The following is a 20,752-nucleotide window of genomic DNA, read 5'->3' on the forward strand; positions in this document are numbered from 1 at the left end:
ATACCATGCTGTGTCGATCCCACTTTCTACTACCCATCTGGATGACTCTAGTGCCAGCCTTGGCAGACTTGAGTTGGGTAAGGCCCGAACTTTGTGGAGGAATGTCACTGTTTGGAAGATGGCTTCAATTTGGAGTGGTGTGAGATGTCATTGCGAACTCTGCCTGTACTATCTGATGGGGGATTAAGGGCTTACTCCAAAGCATCCTAGACCCCATAATCACCTGTAGCCTCTTTCTCCTCCAGTCTGTCGCCAAGAGTGATCACTTTCCCAAAAAGGTGTTGCATACATGGCAGTCGGCCTCACTAGGGTGTCGAAAAGACAGCCCTTCGTTGGTGGATCTTGAAAGTGCGTCTGAAAGCATTGCCTCTCTAGTCGGACCAAAGCTCCTTGACCTCATGTGAGTCTTGCCTTGGCTACATGGACCATCTTCAAAACTGAACATGTGAAGACCTTCCCCAGTATGTGTAAGGCTGCACTATCGCTTGCTCCCTTCCATTGGCCGAGCATTTGGCATGGTGCTAGAGTCCCCGCCAGAGACGACCGCCTCCGTTCTAGCAGATGATGGAGTCCCCAGGATTAGATTGGTGGTGGAGAGCCCGGAGTCCCTCCCTGAGTTGATCCTTTTCGAGACCCTGAAAGGGGGCACGCTTCGCTAGAGGGTGGGGATATCTGGGTTACTAAGCCAGCATCTTCGATGCAGACAAATGGGTCACCTCGCCAGAGATTGCCCCCGTGGCCTCCCTCGCGCGCCTCCTCCCCCCCCTCCACAGAGTAGGTAGAGTCAGCAGACCCGAGTTCCGCGCCCTCTCAGGCAGGAGCAGCAGGAGTCTCAAACCCCATGGGTTACCCCCTCAGAAGGGAACTGGACACAGGTTAAAAAGAAAAAGAAAACAAGCAAGCAGGCCCGCAAACACCGCAGACAGAGGGCCAACTGCAGGGAGAGCGACAGGGTTGACCGAGAGGCCTCAAAAGAGGAACAGTAGGAGCCCCCCAAGAAGCGGGAGCCTCTGCCCATCCAGCCAATCCTCCAGCTTTGGAAGTCCAGCCTCCGCATCCACCCTTGCAGCAACAGAGAGCCTCAAGAGCTCTAGATGCGACGATGGCAGAAGCCGCAATCGCTAGCCCGACAAGGGCCGTGGAGGAGCCGATCCAGAGCCCCAACAAGCCTGATCAGCAGGGGAAGCTTGAGATCGTCCTTTTCCCTCCTCCTCCCCCTCCCCCCAACCCCTCCCCCTCCTCTTCACTTCCCCCTCCCCCCCCCTCAGCTCCCCCTTCGATGGTCACTCTCACCACTAGCCCCCCGCCCTGTGTCCCCCGCATCCCGACCTCTGCCTCTCTCGCCACTCCCCTCTCCGCTTCAGTAGTAGCTTCTTCGGCTTTGACACCACTACCATCAGGCAAGGGAACGGCGACGCCCCCTTTTGCCTCCTCATCGCAGCAACAGGTCTGCTCAGAGAGGGATCCTGAGAGACGAGGCTCATCCTCCCAGCCAACAGCTCCTAACCTCTAGCTTGAGTGTCCCTTACCGCGGGACTTCTGGAGGTTAGGACCCTGGAACTATTTGGAGATTCCGGACTCATACCCTCTACCATTGGAGATCACGCTCATGGTCCTTCAGCCCGGCAAGGGGAGTTTGATCAGTGCAGTGGGATCTCAGACACACCTCATTTGGAGATTTCCGCTTGCCTCCACAGGGTTGGAGAAGTGGTCCCCAGAGGTGTTTGATGCTATTTTGGGTAATCAGCTTATGCTCATGATGGATGAGTGGATGGGACCACAGGGACTAGATCTTTGGTATGCCCATGGCGCAAAGGTGAACTTTCAGCTGAGCTTCACGCGCGAGGAGCCAGTGTGTGGTTTAGCGACAGGAGTTATCAAATTGCCGATGGAGGCAAAGGTGGACCATGCACACTTCTGGCCCCTCCAGATGTGTGGGGATTTGTTCGGGGTGGACGTCTCTTTCATGATGAAGTGGGCACGAAAGATCGGTATTGAGCGAGTATCCATCCTAGTACGATGCCGCACAGACACTGACTACTTGCCCTCCAAACCCTCGGCAAAATCACACAAGTCAGTCTTTCTAGGACAAGCACCCACCCACAGGAGAGCCTTGAGCTGGACCATAGTGAGTTGGAACGTACACGGGCTCCACGATTGTGTTCGTAGCTAGCCGCAGTACCTGATGCTCCGGCAGTAGGAGTTGGAAAGGGCAGTGGTAGGGCGAGCAGTGGACATTCTTATGATTTAGAAGCACATGTTTTCAGCAGCAGACATCAGACGACGCCATCACCTTCTAGGGAGAGGTCTAGAGGAGTGGTCTCCCGCAGTAGGACAGAGCGGAGGGGTCTGCATCTCAATCTCACAGACCTTGGCTCCAAAGGTCTATGATCAGGGCGAGCTCATTCCGGGATGGGTAGTTTGGATGGGAGTTCGAACGGGAGAGTCCAGGATTGGAATCCTGAACGTGTATGCCCAAGCATGTAGACAGCATCGCCCGGCCTTTTGGAGGAGGCTGTCAGAGTGTCTTCCCGATGTTGACTCCTGGATTGTTGGAGGGGACTTCAACAACCTGGAGTTTGGGGAAGACAAGCAGGGCGGTGCCTCGTTCTCTGAGATGCCAGCAACGGAGCATAGTACCTAGGAGCAGTTCATTTTCATGATTAGTGGCAGAGACTCATGGAGAGAGCCAGAGTTCAGCAGGACTCTTGGCAGCCTTCTCTTCTCCTTTGGACAGAGGAGACACGATGGATTGCTGGAGAGATTAGATCGCTTCTATGTTCGGGACTGGGCATTACACAGAGGCGGCGCTATCGGGATTCTGACAGGTACCACGATGTCCGACCACTCTCTAGTGGTACTTCACTTGGATCAGCCCCGCCGAGGTCTCCCCCAAAAGGGGGTCCGCATCCTAGAGGACCTCTTGCAGGATGAGGAGATCCAACAGGTTATGGCAGAGATCTGGGAGCACTCAAAGATGTCACCGAGTGAGGGCTGGGTTGCATGGGTTGCTGATGCGATTTAGAGGAGCAGTGTGGAGCTGTAGGCTCATGCCCTCAGGCGGAGGAGAACCCTTCAGGAGGAGAGACCTCGCCTCCATCGAGAGGCTCAGGGAGCAGGACCCAGTGTCTTAGTGGCTTAGTGATAGATTGGAGAGCGCTCGTCTCAAGCTTCAGGATACGGAGCTATGGCGGGCTGAGTTCTCCTATCATTCCTCTCGAGCCCGATGGGTACAACAAGGGGATAGGATGACGAAGCAGTTCTTTCATACCATAGGGCCTGATCGACCAGCACACAGCTATAGTGTTTCCGAGACTCGCAGGGCATCATGCACACTGACCCGCAGGAGATTCTTGACATGACCACCGGTTTTTATAGCCAGCTCTTTCAGACAGAGAGGATGACCCCAGCCGGTCTTTTGCCCGAGAGCTAGGTTGGGTCACGTTCCGACAGTAGTCTGGCGGGACCTATGCAGCAGACTTGAGGAGCCTTTCACAGACGAGGAGCTTTGGGAAGCCCTCAAGGCTCTCCCGACCCAGAAATGCCTGGGGGAGATGGCTTGACTCCGGCCTTCTTCCGGAACCTCTGGGAGATTATCTCCACCCCTTTCCGTTTAGCTTGCCATGAGATTTTCAACACAGGCCCTCTCCCTCAGTCCTTGCGCAGGGGGTGGATTTGTTTGATCCCGAAAGGGGGAGATAGGTCAAATATCTGACAGTGGAGGCCAATCACTTTGCTTGATACTGCATACAAGATCCTCGCCAAGGTCAAGAGTTTGCTGTTACAACCTATCTTACCGACATCATCCATGACACACAGACTGGGTTTGTCGAGGATTGCAGCATCCTGGACAACATCTTCACGTTTGGTGGATTGGTTCAGGGAGGAGTCACAGCCACTGGCCATCCTTCTCTTGGACTTCGAGAAGGCCTACGACAGGGTGGAGTGGTCTTTCCTCGAGGGCACTATGAGGAGATTGGGTTTCTCAGACGAATGGGTCAGAGGAGTTTTAGTGCTATACGCAGGGAGCTCTAGTCAGATGATTATCGGAGGACACACAGGCGTGGCCTTTCCTCTCTCGCGCTCGGGCCGCCAGGGCTGCCCACTAGCTCGCTTCCTCTTCTTGTTTCTAGCGGGGGCTCTGGGCTACTACTTGAGATCACATGTGGCGGGTCTCATAGGGTTGAGGCTCCCAATCAGACAGGAGGAGGAGCTCCTTGACTCAGAGTTTGCAGATGACACGGCCTTGTATGTTGAGGGCACCACAGCGAGTCTAGAGAGAGTCAGAGGCGCCTTGGCTATCTATTCTGAGGCCTCGGGGGCACGGATCAACTGGGCGAAATCCATAGGCTTCTTCACGGGCTTTGAGGAGACATAGGAGATCCGTGATTGGGGGAGTGACTTTGGTTTCAGATGGATACCGCGGGGCCAGACAACGAGATACCTCGGATTCCCTCGTAGGTCGCACCTTAGTGGCAAACGAGGTCCTTCTTGCCACTGCTTGGTATATTGCCTCCCAATGGTGCTTTCACAGAGGATGCATTGGGCAGCTCCGACGGTTGGTACAGAACTTCCTCTGGGCAGGTTCAGACGGCACGAGGAACATGAGGGCCCGAGTAGCTTGGCAGACGGTGTTCATGCCACAGGCACTCGGAGGCTTGGTTATCATTGATCCAGACATGTTGAGCAGGGCCCTTATGCTTGGGCACTGATGACGACATAAGTGTTGCTTTGCTTGTTAAGTATGTCTTCCTTTTGTTTTTCATAAAAGTTTTTGTTTACATCTTTTTTCTTCTCTTTCATATTCTCTTTTATTTTCTCATTTATTTTCTGTGTAAATTTTTATCTTTAGAACAACAAAAAATCTAAATTTGTATGATTGGACTTATTCTAGTCTTACAAAGGTATATAAAAAAGTTGGTGGTTCCTTTCCTCACCCGAGGTGTTGAGCCCCTCTTACAGAGAGGGCTTCTGAGGAACACCCCACGCACTGGGGGACAGTGGCAGCCTTCACATAGATGGATCTTCTCAGAGGCCCCCCTTACGGGGAAGGACTCCCCCCTGATGAGGAGCCTTCACAGGGTTTGGCAGAGACTAGGAGGGGGCCTCATCCGTGCTCCGCCCAGATGCAGAGACGAGTTTGAGCGCTAGCCCCTTATGTGGCACCCAGAGGTCAGAGATCAGGAGGGACGTATGCTTGGGCAGCGGACTCACATTGGCTGGGCACAGTGGGACAGTGGTCCAGCAGGATCTTTTGGTTGCTGGAGCAGACTACCTATGGAGGCAGAGGCGAGGCTTGACACCCTTGCGCATCTGAGAGGGACAAGGCAGCGGATGGGCGAGATCGACTTAGCCATTTCTGAGTCCTGGTGGGAAGGACTTCACATTTGGAGAGACAGCAGATGGTTGGGGCAGTTTTCCCGTACTGGTGTTCCCTTGAGGATTTTGATGCAGCGCAGCAGGATGCACCTCGGCTTCTTCCGTGTAGGACCTAGAGGCCTGCTTCAGCCCCTCACTGGGAGTGACCCTCGGATTGATGGGAACCTTGATGGATACACTGGCAGATGATCAAAGTGGTAGGACGCTTGGGGAAGGAGTGGCACATTGATCCCAGTCTCTTAGAGCAGGATGCCTCTCGATGGCACCTCTGGCTATGGGAGGGTAGACCCTTGAGGGAGGTCCAGTGGGACCCGAGGGAGTGGTTCTGGCCCTCCAGGGGCGGCCTAGCTTAGATGATGATAGATGAGGTGCCTTTCTTTTCCTATACCACATGGATTGGCAGGAGACTTCAGATGGACTCGTTGAGGTGGACTCCCTCGAGGGAAAGACACTGGGTGACCCAGAGAGTGCCTCGGGATGTTCGCTCTAGGTTTTGGAGGTGGTTGTGGTTCAGCTTACGGCCGAGGAAAATTTCATACTTCTTCTGGCTTGCAGCCCACAGAGGCTTGCCCATCGGCCCGTGGTTAGAGAAGATGCGAGTGGAGGGGCAGTGCCACTGCTGCTCAGATGGTGTCTTGGAGACTATCCCGCACTGCCTATGGAGCTGTCGTAGCGCAATGAGGATCTGTATGAGAGTCCTCAGGATCATGACACGCCTGCGGAGTATACACAGAGATTACACTTGGGGAATGGTGGCTTGGTTGACAGAGGGAGGACACACATTTCAGATTGATGAGACCTCCCCAGCCTACCGGATACAGGGTCAGAGCATTCAGAGGATTGCACTCCACGAGGCAGTCCCCCTGACACCCTAGCTCCTCCTTCTCCTAGGGAGGACAGTGTTTTGGGAGGTGGTAGCCAGCATCACGGCTTGGAACATTTGGGTGGCTCACTGCAGTCTTGTGATGGGAGAGCACCCGGTTCCACCCTCGGCTACCTTGGTTGCCATCTGGCAGGATATCATTTACACTCTACGGTCCACCTGGGAGCGCGGGACTCCTGGCTCCAGGGTGACTGTTGAGAGGCGTGCCCGTTTGCAAGTGTTTTCTACATCTTCCCTCTGCGAGGGATTCGCTGGCTGTATAGTCCCCCCACTTCGCTGTTAGCCCAATTCTAGAGATCCCCTAGGCAGTGGGCTAGGCTTCTTTGGAACATGCCTACTTTTCTTTCAGCCTTTTCTGGTTTTTTTCATACTCAGCACCTTTAGGGCTGTTGTCTTGTATGAAATCTTTCAAGCATTAATAGAAGGTTCCTTTCTGTGGAAAAAAAAGAAAAACCGCTCTAGGCCTCCAAGTGTCTCTACACACAGTCCCTCTGTTGAAGATGATATGAAGACTATGTCATCCACATAAAGTAGTATCTGTATCATCAAATCAGGCAGCAGTGATCCCTCACCTCCTAGGTGGTCAATAAAGGACGTGATCTCGTCAATATAGAGCCCGAAGAGAGTCAGTGAAAGGGGGCATCCCAGCTTCACTCCGATCGTGCTCTCAACTCAACTCAGCTGCTTACATGACAGTCGGTCTCACCAGGGTGTCGAAAAGCCAGCCCTTTGTCGGGGGATTCTGGAAGTGCGCTTGGAAGCACTGCCTATTTAGTCGGGCCAGAGCACCCTGTCCTCGTGTGAGTCGTGGTCTAGCTACATGGGTCATCGTGAAGATTGGTCATGTGAACACTGCTCCTAAATACGTGTATGACTGCACTATCTCCACTGGCTCACCTCGATAAGTGAAACTATGTCGATGAGCACTACTCGTGAGGGTGAGGTGTTGAAGATCATAACCTTGGTCTTCCCAAGCTTAGCCGCTACACCGAAGCTGGGTGCAAAAAACCAACCGGATTGCCCTAATGGGTGGATTAGGAATATAGAAACAGAAACAGCCCAATGAGACTTGTATGAGATCATCCTTTTTGGTGTACTTTGTACCTTGTCCCATAGGCCCGTGAGGCCTTCCGCGGACGTTAATACATCTTTCTTTCTTTCTTTCTCTCTCTCTGCAGAACACCTCTAGTGCCTTCGGATGTTTCTGCAGTCCCTCTGCTGAGGATGATATGAGGACTATGTCATCTGCGTATAGCAGTATCATGTGAGAGAGAGAGAGAGAGAGAGAGAGAGAGAGTACACATGGAGTATTGCAAATCTTGTAAACAAAGAAGTAGCAAAATTGCTTAGTCTTTCTATGTTACATGACATTGATTTTTTGTTTGTTAGTGGAAGTAAAGTCTGTTGTTGCGTTACACTCTTGTTAATGGATGTTTTTTATTTGTTTTTATTGCATGACTAGGTGGTTGACCCAAGAAAGTCGTATAGCTTTCCAGCAGATATATGGAGCTTGGGTTGCACAGTGCTTGAAATGGCAACAAGGCGCCCTCCATTTGGTGATATGGAATGGGTATGTTTAGTCTTATTAGTGGTTTGAGCTTTTTTTAAATGAGGCGGAATGGAGAAATGATGTTAAGTAACTCTTTTTTGAATACAGGGCTGTTAAAATTCAGTATTTTGTTTGTTTGTTTGCTCTTTTTTTTTGGGCCATAATTCCCTTTTACACTAGAGTTTATAAAGAGAGTTCCTCGTGTGCATTATTGTGTTCTCTAAAGAATTGTTGTGTGCTTGCAAACTGAGCATGCTTTCCTAAGTGACTATTTTTAACCACAATATATTTGTCTAATAACAAAATGAGGGTTGGCGTACTTGTCCTTTGTCTCCCTTTAATACTTGCTTAATGATTTAGTTGTGTTTGAGGATGAAAATCTGGAAAAGAGTGATTGTGAGCTCAGCTCTACTAACACATGGGATTTCTTAGAGTCGACGTTATATACAGTTTGCAAAAAAGGAGCTTGATTTGTGTATGACACATGAGTGGGCTGAGTCAAAACAGTCCTAGACTGTTATGACAGTGTAGGTGGAGGCTTATAAGGCATTGTAATGCATGATGTGGATTTCTCATGGATTTGTGGATTCTCATGGATATGCTATCTTTAAAATTTAAATGTTGGTTTATGCTTGATAAAGCTGAAATCGATTGTAAACTCTTGAAGTAGAAAGGAAATGTGGGTTTTTGTAGGAAATCCCAAACCCTTGACTAAGATTGAGTCTTAGAGCTACACATGGCATACTATAGTGTATCTCAATGGTCAAAGCACTCTGGCTGTCAAATTGTAGATCATGGTAAAAGATGCCTGGCTAACATCAAGATCTACAAGTAACTTGCGGAGTGTTGACAATAGCTGTGAAGGCTGCCCTGTACTCAGCTACACAACTTGAAGTAGTAACTGTGGGCTGCTTCTTGCTGAACCAAGAAATGCATAAACAGCCAAGCATGAAACAATTGCCACTGTGAGATACGTGGGTATCATAACAACTAGCCCAGTCATTGTTCATGAATACATGCATAACCAGTGAAGACTTATCATCATATAACAGTCCCAAATGCTTCATGCCTTTTAAGTATTGGAAGACACATTTCACTGCTTGCCAATGCTATGTACGAGGCTTGTGCATGAACCTGCTTTAACTAAGACATTGCACATAGTGCAGATTGAGCCTGGTGTGTGACATAAATAGACAAGGCAGCCCATAGCCCGCTGGTAAAGGGTAGCATCAAATGGGTCACTCCCATCCTCAAAGGAGAAAAGGAAGCCATGCTCTAATGGTGTAGAAACCGGCTTTCAGTCCTCAAATTGGAAGCGTTGTAAGAGCTATCTATGTAGTTGGATTGGCTCATCATTATGGCCCCCTTAATACTAGCAAACTGGATGCCAAGTCCATATCTGTCATGGCAAATGGCTATGACACATCGGATGGTCTTGATGCATGAATTGGGAGCAAAAGTCTCCTCAAAGTCAATGCCATGTTGCTGAGCATAAACTTTCGCGACAAGGCGTGCTTTGTAGCGGTCTAAGTTGCCATCAGCTTTTCGCTTCAACTTACAAACCCACTTAGTGCCTATGGCACACTGGCTTGCTATCTGCTACTGGTAAGTCACACAACTCCATGTGCCATTTGCATGACTGGAATCAAGTTCAGCTCTCATGGCATCCATCCATTCCCTACTATCAAATGCATCCTTATGGCATAAGTTTTCTTTATTGCAAGCAATGGCAATCAAGATTCAATGCAACATCAAGCAAATTGCCATGCATCTATTTCAACCACCTCTTGTGCGAGCAGCCAAGGGCTTAGGTTGCTTGCTTTCCCTAAGAGTCTCCAAGAGCTACCTTGGGACTGTTTTTTGCTAACTAATGACAGCCTCTCTCTGCAACTGCCTGTTCAATATAGCATGATCATTGGCATCTTTAGGAGGCTGAGAACTGCTAGAAGCTTTGGGATTTGTACCCTGCAAACTCTGATATGAATCTGTGTTTGACTGAAAGAGGGGCAGCAAGGAATCAAACACATCAGAGGCATGTACTGATGGCTGTTTTTTGCAGTTCGGCCAAGGTAAAGCTGCATTCTCAGCAACGTCTCTGCTAACAATAACCTTGCTTTTGATACAATTTGTATCCTTTGTTCTGTGAGCTATAGCCAATGAAAATGCATTTGATTGCCTTATCTTTGAGTTTATGCCCGAGCTGAGAGGGAACATGTGCATATGGCAAGGACCCAAACACCTGCATGTGTGAAATCACAGGTTTTCGGCCTATCCATGCTTCATAAGGAGTGATGGTCTCCAATGCTTGTGTGTTTGCTCTATTGAGCACATAGTTGGCACACATAATTGCATCCAACCAAAACGTGTTGGGCAAAGACTTCCCCTTGAGCATGCATCTCGTCATTTTCCATCAAGATCCCATTTTTCCGCTCTGTGCAAATAAACCCGTGGACATCGAAAACCCCCTACGGTGCACCCACTAGGCCCAAATGCTAGGGGTAAGGCAAGGTTTAGAGGGGTCGGGCCCAAGGGAACCCAAAGTGTGTCAATTTTAGGAGGGTTAGAAGCTTTAATGAGCCACGTGGCAGTCCCAAAAGTGCATGTAATGGCAAGTGTGACCTTTCTGAGTTCTCTCTCTGCCTGGTTTTTCTCTCTCTACCCCTAGACCTTGTTGGCACCTTGGACAGTTACGTGAAGGAAGAAACATGTACAGAATTTTTCGCGTCACACATTCCGAGGTGGCCTTCCGTATGGGCTGTACGGAACTCCTTGCACGTTTCTCGAGGCATTGTTGTTGTTGTGCGATTGTTGGCACAAGTCCCAAGGCACATTAATTAACCACCCTGATTGTATGTATGAATTGCACACTACTTGAGGCGATCTCCTTGCTGTGTGGATCATTTGTACACAATAATTGAGGCATTGCTATTGTTGTACGGTTGGTCGTACAATTCATTACTCACCTCCCACGGTAGGTTAAGGATGATTGCTCGTCCTCTGCTTCTCGTGATCCGCCTGTTGTCTCTCTCATTCTAGCCTGTTCTCTCTTCCCCTCCTAGCTGCTCATTTCTCGTGCTAGCCTGTGCTCTGGGATCTGCTGCCCCCTGAGAGGTGAATCCTTCTTCATTTGCTACTCTGGTTCGTGGCTGAGGGTCACTGTGCACCGCTGGGATCCTGGACAGGGAATAGGTGCGAGGGTAGAGCTCGCCCTCTTCCACAAGGACAGCGAGGACGATCGTTTTGACCCCCTTTTGATTTCCAGTTTACCATTTTTGGAAGCTTGTTGTTGCATTTTAATGTTCGAAGTTTCTATCCTAGCTAGTCAGGCTGTGGACAGACACTCAGTTACAGAGGGTGTGCCTAGATCTAAGCCATAGGGGTACTGTGTGGATTTCTTCTTGCTTTGAGGTCACCTGTATAGTTTGAGATCTGTGTTGTTGCAATGTCGCCTTGAGAGGCTGGACATTGGTTTGTGGGATTGCCAAACCCTGTGTAGCAAGCAGGATGCCTTGGGGAATGCATGGGGAGCTTTGCAATGGACACAAACAGTGGGGAAATGCCTTAGCCTTGTCCTGGCAGTTGGGAACTAGTGTGTGCACTAGAATTGGATGCAGGTTGAGGCTGCTCAGACAGTGGAGTTGCAAGACATACAGTACAAGGGTGAGGCCCTTGTTGTAAAGTAGATTCCATTTTTGAACAATTAAATAAATACCGAAAGGGGCGCCAAAGAATTTGGGGCTAGTGGGTGCCTTGTGTCTCCTTATTGAGCCTCCCTTTCAGTGTTTTCAAAGTTGTTTCTAAGTGGTGTTTAATTAATGGAAGTGGCTGGAAATGATGCAATGTGGCGGTAAATTGTGTGAATGCTAAGTGAGTTAAGGTTTATTGCCCTTTAGTTTCTTGAAGGCCAGTTTCAATTCTGTTACGGAGTTTATGGCATTGTGCACTGATGTATTATGCCTAGGCCTACTAAAAAATAAAAAATATTCACATGACATATACTCAACACCCTTGTCAGTGCGGAAGATCAAGAGCTTGTTTCCACTCTTGTTTTCAGCCATGGCAAAGAAATTGCTTGAAACAAGAGAGACATCACTTGGACTTCAAAGGATAAAACCAAGTATGTCTGGTGAAGTCACCCACAGAGGTGACAAAGTATAAATAGCCCTTAAGTGATACTGTCCACATCGGCCCACACACATCACTATGCAACTTCTTGGATGCACCAACAGTCCTATCTTTTGGAAATGAGAAACAATGCATTTTACCCAACAAGCAGCCCTCACAAACATGTTTAGTAAGTGCATGCATGGGTGGAAGCTCTGCCGCCATGCCCTTTGAATGCATTTTCACCCAACTTCCGTAGTTGAGAAGTCCCGATCTCTCATGCCATAAATGTGTGTTTGAATTGACAGATTCAGCTACTGCATTCACTTCTGTAACAACCTGTTTTTTATATGCATCAAGATGATATAGCCCTCTGGAAAGTGTGTAAGTACTATACAATTATCATGCCGGTTGTCATTGTTAGAAACATGGTGGGGAGAGAGGGAGAGAAGGTTAGGGTGTGAGGAAATGATGCATGAATGAAAACATAATGAAAGGCTATCTTATACATAATCATGAGAAGTACAAGCCTTATATAGGCTACTCACTCACACACTAGCACCTAGTGCATATGGGATAAGTCCCATAATGACACGTGGCACTCACACATGACACACACACATAGACTAGTACTAGATCACCTAGTACTTCACACTAACACATCACATACCACACTCTTTGGCTATGATATCTCCAACACCCCCCTTCATAGCAAAGAGTGTGAGACCCAACACGCAAGAGTAGATCGATCCCCCCTCCACTGCAATACTGCAAAGAGCAAGTCCAACTATCCAACACCTCCCGTGTGATAGTGACTTCTCAATCAGTTGCGACCGGCAAGGGAAAACCATCACTTGTCACCCCCCCCTTTACTCTGAACTGTATGGTCAATACCATCAAACCAAAGTAAAAGAGAATACATTCATTTTTGGGGGACAACTCAGGGCAGAGTACCTGTTATTGACTCCAAATACATTCAGTTTAGAGGGACAACTCAAGGCTGAGTGGTTTTCATTCAACAAACCTTCCTTAATGGTTGATGAGTGCAACCCGCCAAACCCCGCCCCCCCCCCCCTCCCATTTTCCCTCCTTGGAATTATCTAAACTCTCTCAATTATGTCCATGTGTTCATCAAATTGCCTATCATTATGTCAATCTTGTCGGTATATCTCCGTACCTTCGGCTATGTACCACCAATCATACTGACAACCATCCTATCATATTATTGGTAGTGCAGTGACTGGTCAAATAAGTTAGATTTACTTCTGATATTATTAAACTTTCATAGTCGAAGATCTTGCAATGATCCAAGCTGACAAACATTTTTCTATAGACAGAGACAGGTAAGAGGTGTTATTGTCCTAGCACTGAAGATGATGTGTTCTGGCCTGCTGCTGGCAGTCAGTTGTGTATATTTAAAAAAAAACTTTATAACTGGGTTTTGATACTACCTTAACTGAAGCTATTTTGGTGTTACAGAATCGTGCAATGTGGAAAATTGGACATGGAGAAGCACCACCTGTACCTGAGACACTCTCTGAAGATGCTCAGGATTTTATCAAATTGTGTTTAGAAATCAATCCAGGAATGAGGCCAACTGCCAGTCAATTGTTAGACCATCCCTTTGTGCAAATTGCAGGGGCAACAGGGCTGACCCCAAGAAACTCTTTCTCCAATGAAGGTGCTGCTGGAGAGCTTCATCCAATTGTTGAAGAAAGGTCGTTTGAAATTCCAACGCCTACAACCAGCTATTAGGTCATTACTTTGCTCATTTTTAATCCTTTCTAATGTGAAGAGCCTTCGGGAAAATAAAGGAGTTTGTGGCCTGCCCTGTTTTATAACTTCTTTGTGTTCTGTTTGAAATCTACTTTGTGTTTTGCTTGAAATCAAATAAGAATTTAAGGGTACCAAAGCACCCAGGATTGATATGGGATTCATAGATTTATCCTACTATAGGAATAAGTTTTCTCACTGTTGTTTCATGTGGAAGGGGGGCTCAAACTTTGCGAGTCCTAATAAAGATGCAGAGACAGTGTGATAAATCAAAGCAGATTTTTAAATAGTAACTAGAATGCATACAGAAAGCCCCGCAAAGACCTTCATGTAGCATTTTTCACTGGAGTATGCAGGCCAAATTCACTACTTATGCACTTAACCTAGTTGATGATTGTATATTGGGGGGGAAGAGAGAGAGAGAGAGAGAGAGTCTATTAATGTCCACGGGATACCAACAGGTCATGGGACAGCAAAAAATCCAGCTAATGCACCTTCTTTAGGGAGGGCATATAGCCTCCAAAGGAGTACAAGAAAGCAGTTCCAAGTTATTTAGAGTACCTACTTTATGGTCTAAAAGACAAAATCATAATCGGCCATACATCAGTTTAAGACTAAGCGTCTTTTGATTTGGATTCAAACTTTTTGATGAGAGCTACGCCCTCACGGTATACTTCCATCCTTCCTAGCAGCCTTGACCTTGGCTAATTCTATTGCCTTCTATTTCATTGAGCTCGTGTGAGTTCCTCAGCTACCAATACCTTAGCCCCTTTCAATTTGTAAGATTGTCGGAGAAACTTGATCCATAAATCTCGTGAGTTAAGTGTCATGGTAGCATGTCCACTAGTGTGCTGTGTATGGGTTGCCCTGGCAGCTTCATCATCATCAACTGTCCATTCAATGCTAGGCATTGCTGCTTTGATATGTGCTAAAGTATCACTGAAAGAGTCCTCTTTGTACCATCCTTCAGGGAGCCCCCCTATTCTGATTTGTAGTGCATTGCTACATCTAGATTCATGCTCTTTAATCTCTTCATGAATGTTAGTTTTACTTGCCTTTGTATCAAACTCCACAATTACTCCTCCTTAATTGTCTGCACTTCGGTGCTAACTAGATCTTTGACTGGGAGAGCTAGTTGGGGGGTAGGTGGAGAAGCCTTGCAAGTTATCATAACCTTATCTATTATTCATGCTTGCCAAGTCCTTCAAGAATCTGAAGTCTAGCTGTCACGGCTGCCAACTGCAGTTTTAACTCACGCACCTCCCGCTGTAAAAAGCAAGTCCTTGAGGTCTAATGATGGGCCGATTAAGTCCCCCTTGCTGAAGTGTGTTTGCATACGGAAAAGGCGTCAAAGCTGCCACTGTAGCATAGAGAACTTTGTTGATTGGAGAGGATGATGAGGGGGATTGATTTTGAAGGAACCAGACTGCCATTTCTAAGACTGTCCCCTGACTGAGACTAACCCTCCGGCTCTCAGCCCAACACGGGGTTGGGAAAAGAGGAGAAGGAAGCGGCTGTTGCGACTGCCTGTGGGAAAAAACATCTGGAACTTAGGTTTGGAGTTTGAACTAACGAGGTGAACTGGAAAGTCAAAGTGAGTGCTGGCAGCGCCTTGTGCTGGAAAGTCTACCTCTCTAACAAATCCACCTCTAGGAAAGGCAGTCCCATGCATTTTTCCCAATGCGCACCTTTCACAAACAAGTCTAGGATAATTCTCCAAAGTACTGCTATAGTTCACATGGCTAAGTCTTGCATGCCATATTCTGCAATTTTCATTTTTGCATTCATTATTGCCACAATGCATTATACAGATTGATGCCATGTTTGTTTGGCTGGTACAAACCCTGGTTGTATTGACTATTTGATAGTCTTTTTCTCTATCCCTGACAATGCACTTATCATCTTCAAAATTGAGAGCCAAGCCTCTTTTCCCAAAAGAGGATTTGGAAAGGAAGTCTTCTTTATCCCTGGCACATACAGACATCTAATAGGCATAAATCAATCCCATCAAATGATGTCAATAAAATCCTTCCACTTTAAAAATGTCAGTCAAGCCTCTTTTCCCAAAAGAGAACACAGAAGGTAAATCCTTCTTTATCCCTAGCACATACATGACATCTAGAACGGTAAATCAGTCCCATCAACTAATAACAGCAAAATCCTAACTCCTTTCACAAAAAATGAAGAATTGTTGGCACAAGCACTCTTTTGCCAACGGGAGTAGGCTGCAAATCTGCAAATCAATTCTTCCTAGAAGTAATGTGTCTAGAAGCACCACTAGCAAAGTACGAGTCTGCATATGAGGCATCACTAACGTTGAGTTAGGCAGCCTCAAGGTTGGCGTTAGACCTGGCATCATAACTGCAAACAAAAAAAGGCGGCTCTTTTTTAACAAGGTTTGTTGAAGCATTACCCTTGTTTGCATCTGATGCATTTGAGTCTGAAATTGACATTCCAACTTCCCTCTTTTTCCTTTCTTTCTCCAATCTTTTCTTGCATTCATTGATGTGGTGTCCAGGCTTCTTGCAATAATGGCTTTTTACCATTTTTCTTTGGCTAATGTGTATTTTTTGAATTTTTCTTTGATGGCTAGGCTGAATTAGTCTTGGATTGAGCTCACCCGTTCTTTTTGCAACAACAGCCCCACAAGTTCTCGAAAAGTAATTGGAACTGTGCTAACCCCTCATGAACACATTCAGAGAAGCACGAAAAGTGTAATAAGTCCCTAGCAAAGAATTCAGAGTTGTAGATATAAGATGACTATCAAGTATAACTTCACCAATGTTTTGGAGTTGTTCTCTAAGATCCTAGATCTTTGTCAAATGATCTCACATTGAGTCACCTTTCAACATATTGGCATTATCAAGTCTCTCTTTTCAAGAAAGAGGCCTTGGCGTCATCCCTTGCCTAATACAGATTTTCCAAGATATCTAAGCTTTCTTGGACATCCTGGAGGAGCTGATATGAGATATGAACAAACAAGGCAATGAGAGACAAAGCTTGGGCATCTTTGGCATCCCATTTCCTTTGATTCTGAGTAGGGGGAATAGGTGCAACTGGTACAACAAGCCTCACGTGTGCTTGCTGTCTATCACGAGGCTACCTCCTTGCCTAGGTGTACTAGGAGCAATGGCTGCATGTTTTGGATGGCTATAACAAAATCCCATAGACTCTTTGCAACCAAAAGATTCTTTACCATAAAGCTCCACGGAATAACTGGTGCCATTCAATTTATCCTCCTGGTCCAAAAATCCAAAAGCATCTCCCGGATTTTGAAAGATGAATGCACAAACATTCCAAAAAATTCTTGTGCTGTGAATTATACTGCAGCAACAACAGAACGCCGTTCCACAATCCAATACTTGGCTAGGTACATGCAGTCTGAATATATCAGTTCTGAACTGACGAAATGGACTGTTTCAACAGTACCAAAGAGAATTGAATCTGCTTCAAACAAGCGAGTGCTTGGCTCAAGCAAAACACAATCTACTGAAATGTGCATACATGGTGAATATCTGTGATGCATGGCAGAAAAACACTCAAAAACAGTCCCAAAAGTGACTGAAAATTGCTCCAGACACTTGAGTCCCTCAGTCAAACCTTCATTGGTAAGCATTAGAAGACTGTTTTTCAACTCTGTTCTGGTCAAAAAAGTAATTTTCAGAAGTGTTGTTGGAGTTGAATATACAATCGGGAGTGCCAGAGCTAATGGGAAATATAACAGCTCCGGAAGCCAAAAGGCAATCTCCAAGTGAGTCGACCAGCAAGCATAGGCCTGAGCAGGTCCAAAAAGTCCTCAAAACAGGTGCAAAATTCGAAAACAGTGGTAACGAGAAAAAGGACTGTTGCTGTAGCTTCATAATTATATCAAAAAGTGCTCTACTATCAAAGGCGATGTGCTACAGGTCCAGAAACTCCAGGTAAAGTTGTCACCCAGTCTTGTAGGAGGTCTCAAAGAACTAAAAAAGAGGTGACCATCAGCACACTCACAAATAGACCTGAAACAGGCCAACCAGCCACAAAAGCACCTCAGAAATGTCTCCCAGACTTGCGCTTTTGATCAAAACAGGGGTTGCTAGTAGAACTTCTCCAGGGATATGCTCCATACGGAAAATTTTTTTTCCACACTGTGTTGATGTATACAGCGAGTTACTTTGGCATATCTTCTGCAATTTCCAATTCGTGGGCTCCGTGTTTTATGCATCGTCTTTTGAGAGATTGGATAGAGTTAAGTGATCCTTTCGCTGCATAGTAGATTCAGGCCTTGCCACATGGTTTCTTTAGTGGTGTATTCCACTCTTTCCAAGTCAGTCTAGATAGCCCTAATTGGTGGGAATGGAGGATTGATGTAATCCATATGGACATGCTTCTAGCAAGCATCACAAGAAACATAGAAGTCACAAATTCATGAAAGTGAATGAGAGAAGTTGCCTTATCATGTTAGTGGAGAAATTTAAGAAAGGCAAGTTCAGATTCAAAGGAATTTGTGCAATTTTTTTGCTCTGGCAATTGTATAACACGTATTAGGAACTGTCTGTTTGTGCAAGATAGCACTCAAGATGCATTTATCGCTTTCATGCTCGTGGAGGATCAACAATTTGGCATGTTTTTGCAGGAAATGCTTTGAGCATGGTATTGGTGCTTTAGGATTCTTTTTTTCACATAGCTCGTTACTAAATGATTGGACTGGATTTTTGTTCTGTATGCAGTATTTTTAAGGAGCCACTTACATATGGTACTATGAATGTACCCTTCAGTAGAAGATTCTTAATTGGTTCTCCAACTTTATTGATGCCGAGGAATCAGATGGTCTGACTTGTCATAGGCCAGTGTCACATTCAATTTCAGAACTTCGAGGTTTCTCAAAAAGAAGCTGCAGTACACATTGTCAAATACGTCCAAAGGATTTCTTTCAGGCAAGTTGAGTTCGTGGATTGCTAGTTAACCATGGCACATCTTTTCATCAGGCTGTCTGTGATATAAGTTGTTACAGCTGTCTTCAGTTGGTTGGTTGTTTACATTTTCTGTTGAAGTCTTTCATATTGTCAGAGGAGACCAGTGCAAGACAGGTATTTGATACTTATCTGTTTCTTGCAGCAAAGTGTGCTATTTGTCATCTTTGTCAGAGTTGGCAACTCGGGTAAGGTTCCAGGTGTTGATTTGGCAGAGTGTATATTTGTGTAGTACTTTTTGGAACTGCGACAGAAATTGCATTCAAGGCCTTTCACTTCTGTACTTTCATTAGCAATGCTGATATTAAGAGCCCACGGGGTGGTTTGAGCTGTTCATGACCTTCCACTGATTTACGGCCTTTAGAGGAGACACATTGAAAGACAACAGTAAGCCAGCATTGGAGGGATTTTCAATTGTGTTGGGGAATGAAATCAATCTCCTTAGTTTCAAACAGAATTTTTCAAATTTTCGATAGGCCAACATGGTCAGAATGTTTGGTGTGGAGGTTGGTTCTCATGTCTGTATATTGTATCACAGGGGTCTTAATCAGGGCCATCAATGTAGCAACAGATGAAACCTACCTTTTCATGTTTGCAACCTGCTTCGTATGCTTCCAATTCCATGTTTCTAGTTTATTTTCCTTGGGATTAATTGTGTGCTCCTGCTATAAACAAGGTCCAGACCATTCAATAATCAGGTCTGAATAGTACTCCATATGCTAAATAGATTCTGGAAATATTTGAACGACTTTGGGGGACTGGCATTGATCTTTTCGTAAGGCATGCAGGACAGGTTAAATTACAGACGAACGTTTCATAGGCTATTTCCTTAGTACTTCAAAAATTTCAGAGGAACGTTGCATAGGCTATTTTCTTAGTAGAGAAGGAACTATAGATTTTTAATAGACTTCTATAGTAATTCAAATGGCCTATCAGAGTTGAGAGGACATTATGTTTATGTAAGCATGAGTGCCTCTTGAACAATGTCTTGCCACCATTTCTTTTTACTTTTATTAAAATCTGAAATGTAGTTGTTTTTTGTTTAAGCTACCTAACTTCGTTTCTTAACAGCTCTGGTAGGGGAGCCACCATTCAACCAGGGTGGTGAAACCTTTTTGCCTATGTCCTTTCCCCATTAGGGCTGCGACTGGGATTCGAACCTGGTGGGGACATTGGAAGGCCATGCTCTCACCTAGACAAGACATGTTGAATCCTGTGCCTCATATCTCAATGGCCTTGGTAATTAATGCTACTCCCGAAGATTCGTCAGCCATCTCATGTATTCACAACTGCATCTACACCCATTCATTGGATGTGCAGGACTGATATTAACATAATATATCTAAGGGGTATATCAGCCAGTAATCTTGATCAATGGATTTGATGACTTGCAGAAGAGAGACGTTAATACATAAATTTTTGTATCAAAGAGAGCACTGTGATGGAATTTTGGAGAGAGCATCGTAAAATACTTCTGTTGTTGACGAAGCAACTCTAGCTTTTTCTTGCTGTGATACTACCTTGTAGCATCTCGAAATCGTGTACTGTCAATATTAAAGCTTTGTGTGATTTATTTCAATTAGAGTGCTCACAGGTTTGCATTTTGCCAAATCAAACTGTGTGTATTTTATTGAGATATTTTCTGTGATTGTGAAAGATCTATCTTGTCTATTGTTCTTAGTGTCCAAGTTGTATTGTAAATGACTAATCTTTCATGCCATGTTGCTTATACATATGCTGTGATTAGATCATTCTCATAAATTGCAGCGGTGTTTCTTTGTTCAAAGCATGGTCGTCTTCACTTTGGTTGCATTCTTTTGACTTAAAGCATGCATGAATCCTGAGTATCGAGGTCTTGGAGCATGTTTTAAACCATAAATTGCATTCTATTGTTTGTGTATGATGTGTTGTTTTCATTCCGTCTTGAAACCTAGTGGGGCTATTACATGTAAACGTCTTGGCTATAGATCTCCATGGAGAAAAATGGACTTAGACATTCACTTGATGAATGCACAAGCCCAACATATGCAATCAACGATAGTAATTTGATTGTCTTCTTTTTTATCATTGAGTTAAAAGTTTCATCAATCCACTCAATGTTGAGAGTACCTG

General features: G+C 45.9%; 1 protein-coding gene across 2 annotated transcripts in view; it reads left to right on the forward strand.

Annotated features, from left to right (window-relative positions):
* Positions 1-20,036, forward strand: part of MEKK1 (MAPK/ERK kinase kinase 1) — a 69,749-nt gene extending 49,713 nt beyond the window's left edge. Inside the window, exons 8-11 of one of the 2 annotated variants that reach the window (XM_087389897.1) lie at positions 7,725-7,832; positions 13,395-13,633; positions 18,398-18,604; positions 18,786-20,036. In XM_087389897.1, coding sequence (XP_087246023.1) covers positions 7,725-7,832; positions 13,395-13,633; positions 18,398-18,503 — 453 coding nt within the window. In that variant the 3' untranslated portion in view covers positions 18,504-18,604; positions 18,786-20,036. Of the gene's footprint in view, positions 1-7,724; positions 7,833-13,394; positions 13,671-18,397; positions 18,605-18,785 lie in introns of those variants that run through there. The other variant, XM_087389899.1, reaches the window with a different exon arrangement.
* The last annotated feature ends 716 nt before the right edge of the window (positions 20,037-20,752 follow it).

The sequence above is a fragment of the Dipteris shenzhenensis genome, chromosome 18 (genome assembly GCF_047967505.1).
Source record: "Dipteris shenzhenensis isolate YYH24624 ecotype China chromosome 18, Dip_SZ_1.0, whole genome shotgun sequence".
Taxonomy (NCBI): Eukaryota; Viridiplantae; Streptophyta; class Polypodiopsida; order Gleicheniales; family Dipteridaceae; genus Dipteris; species Dipteris shenzhenensis.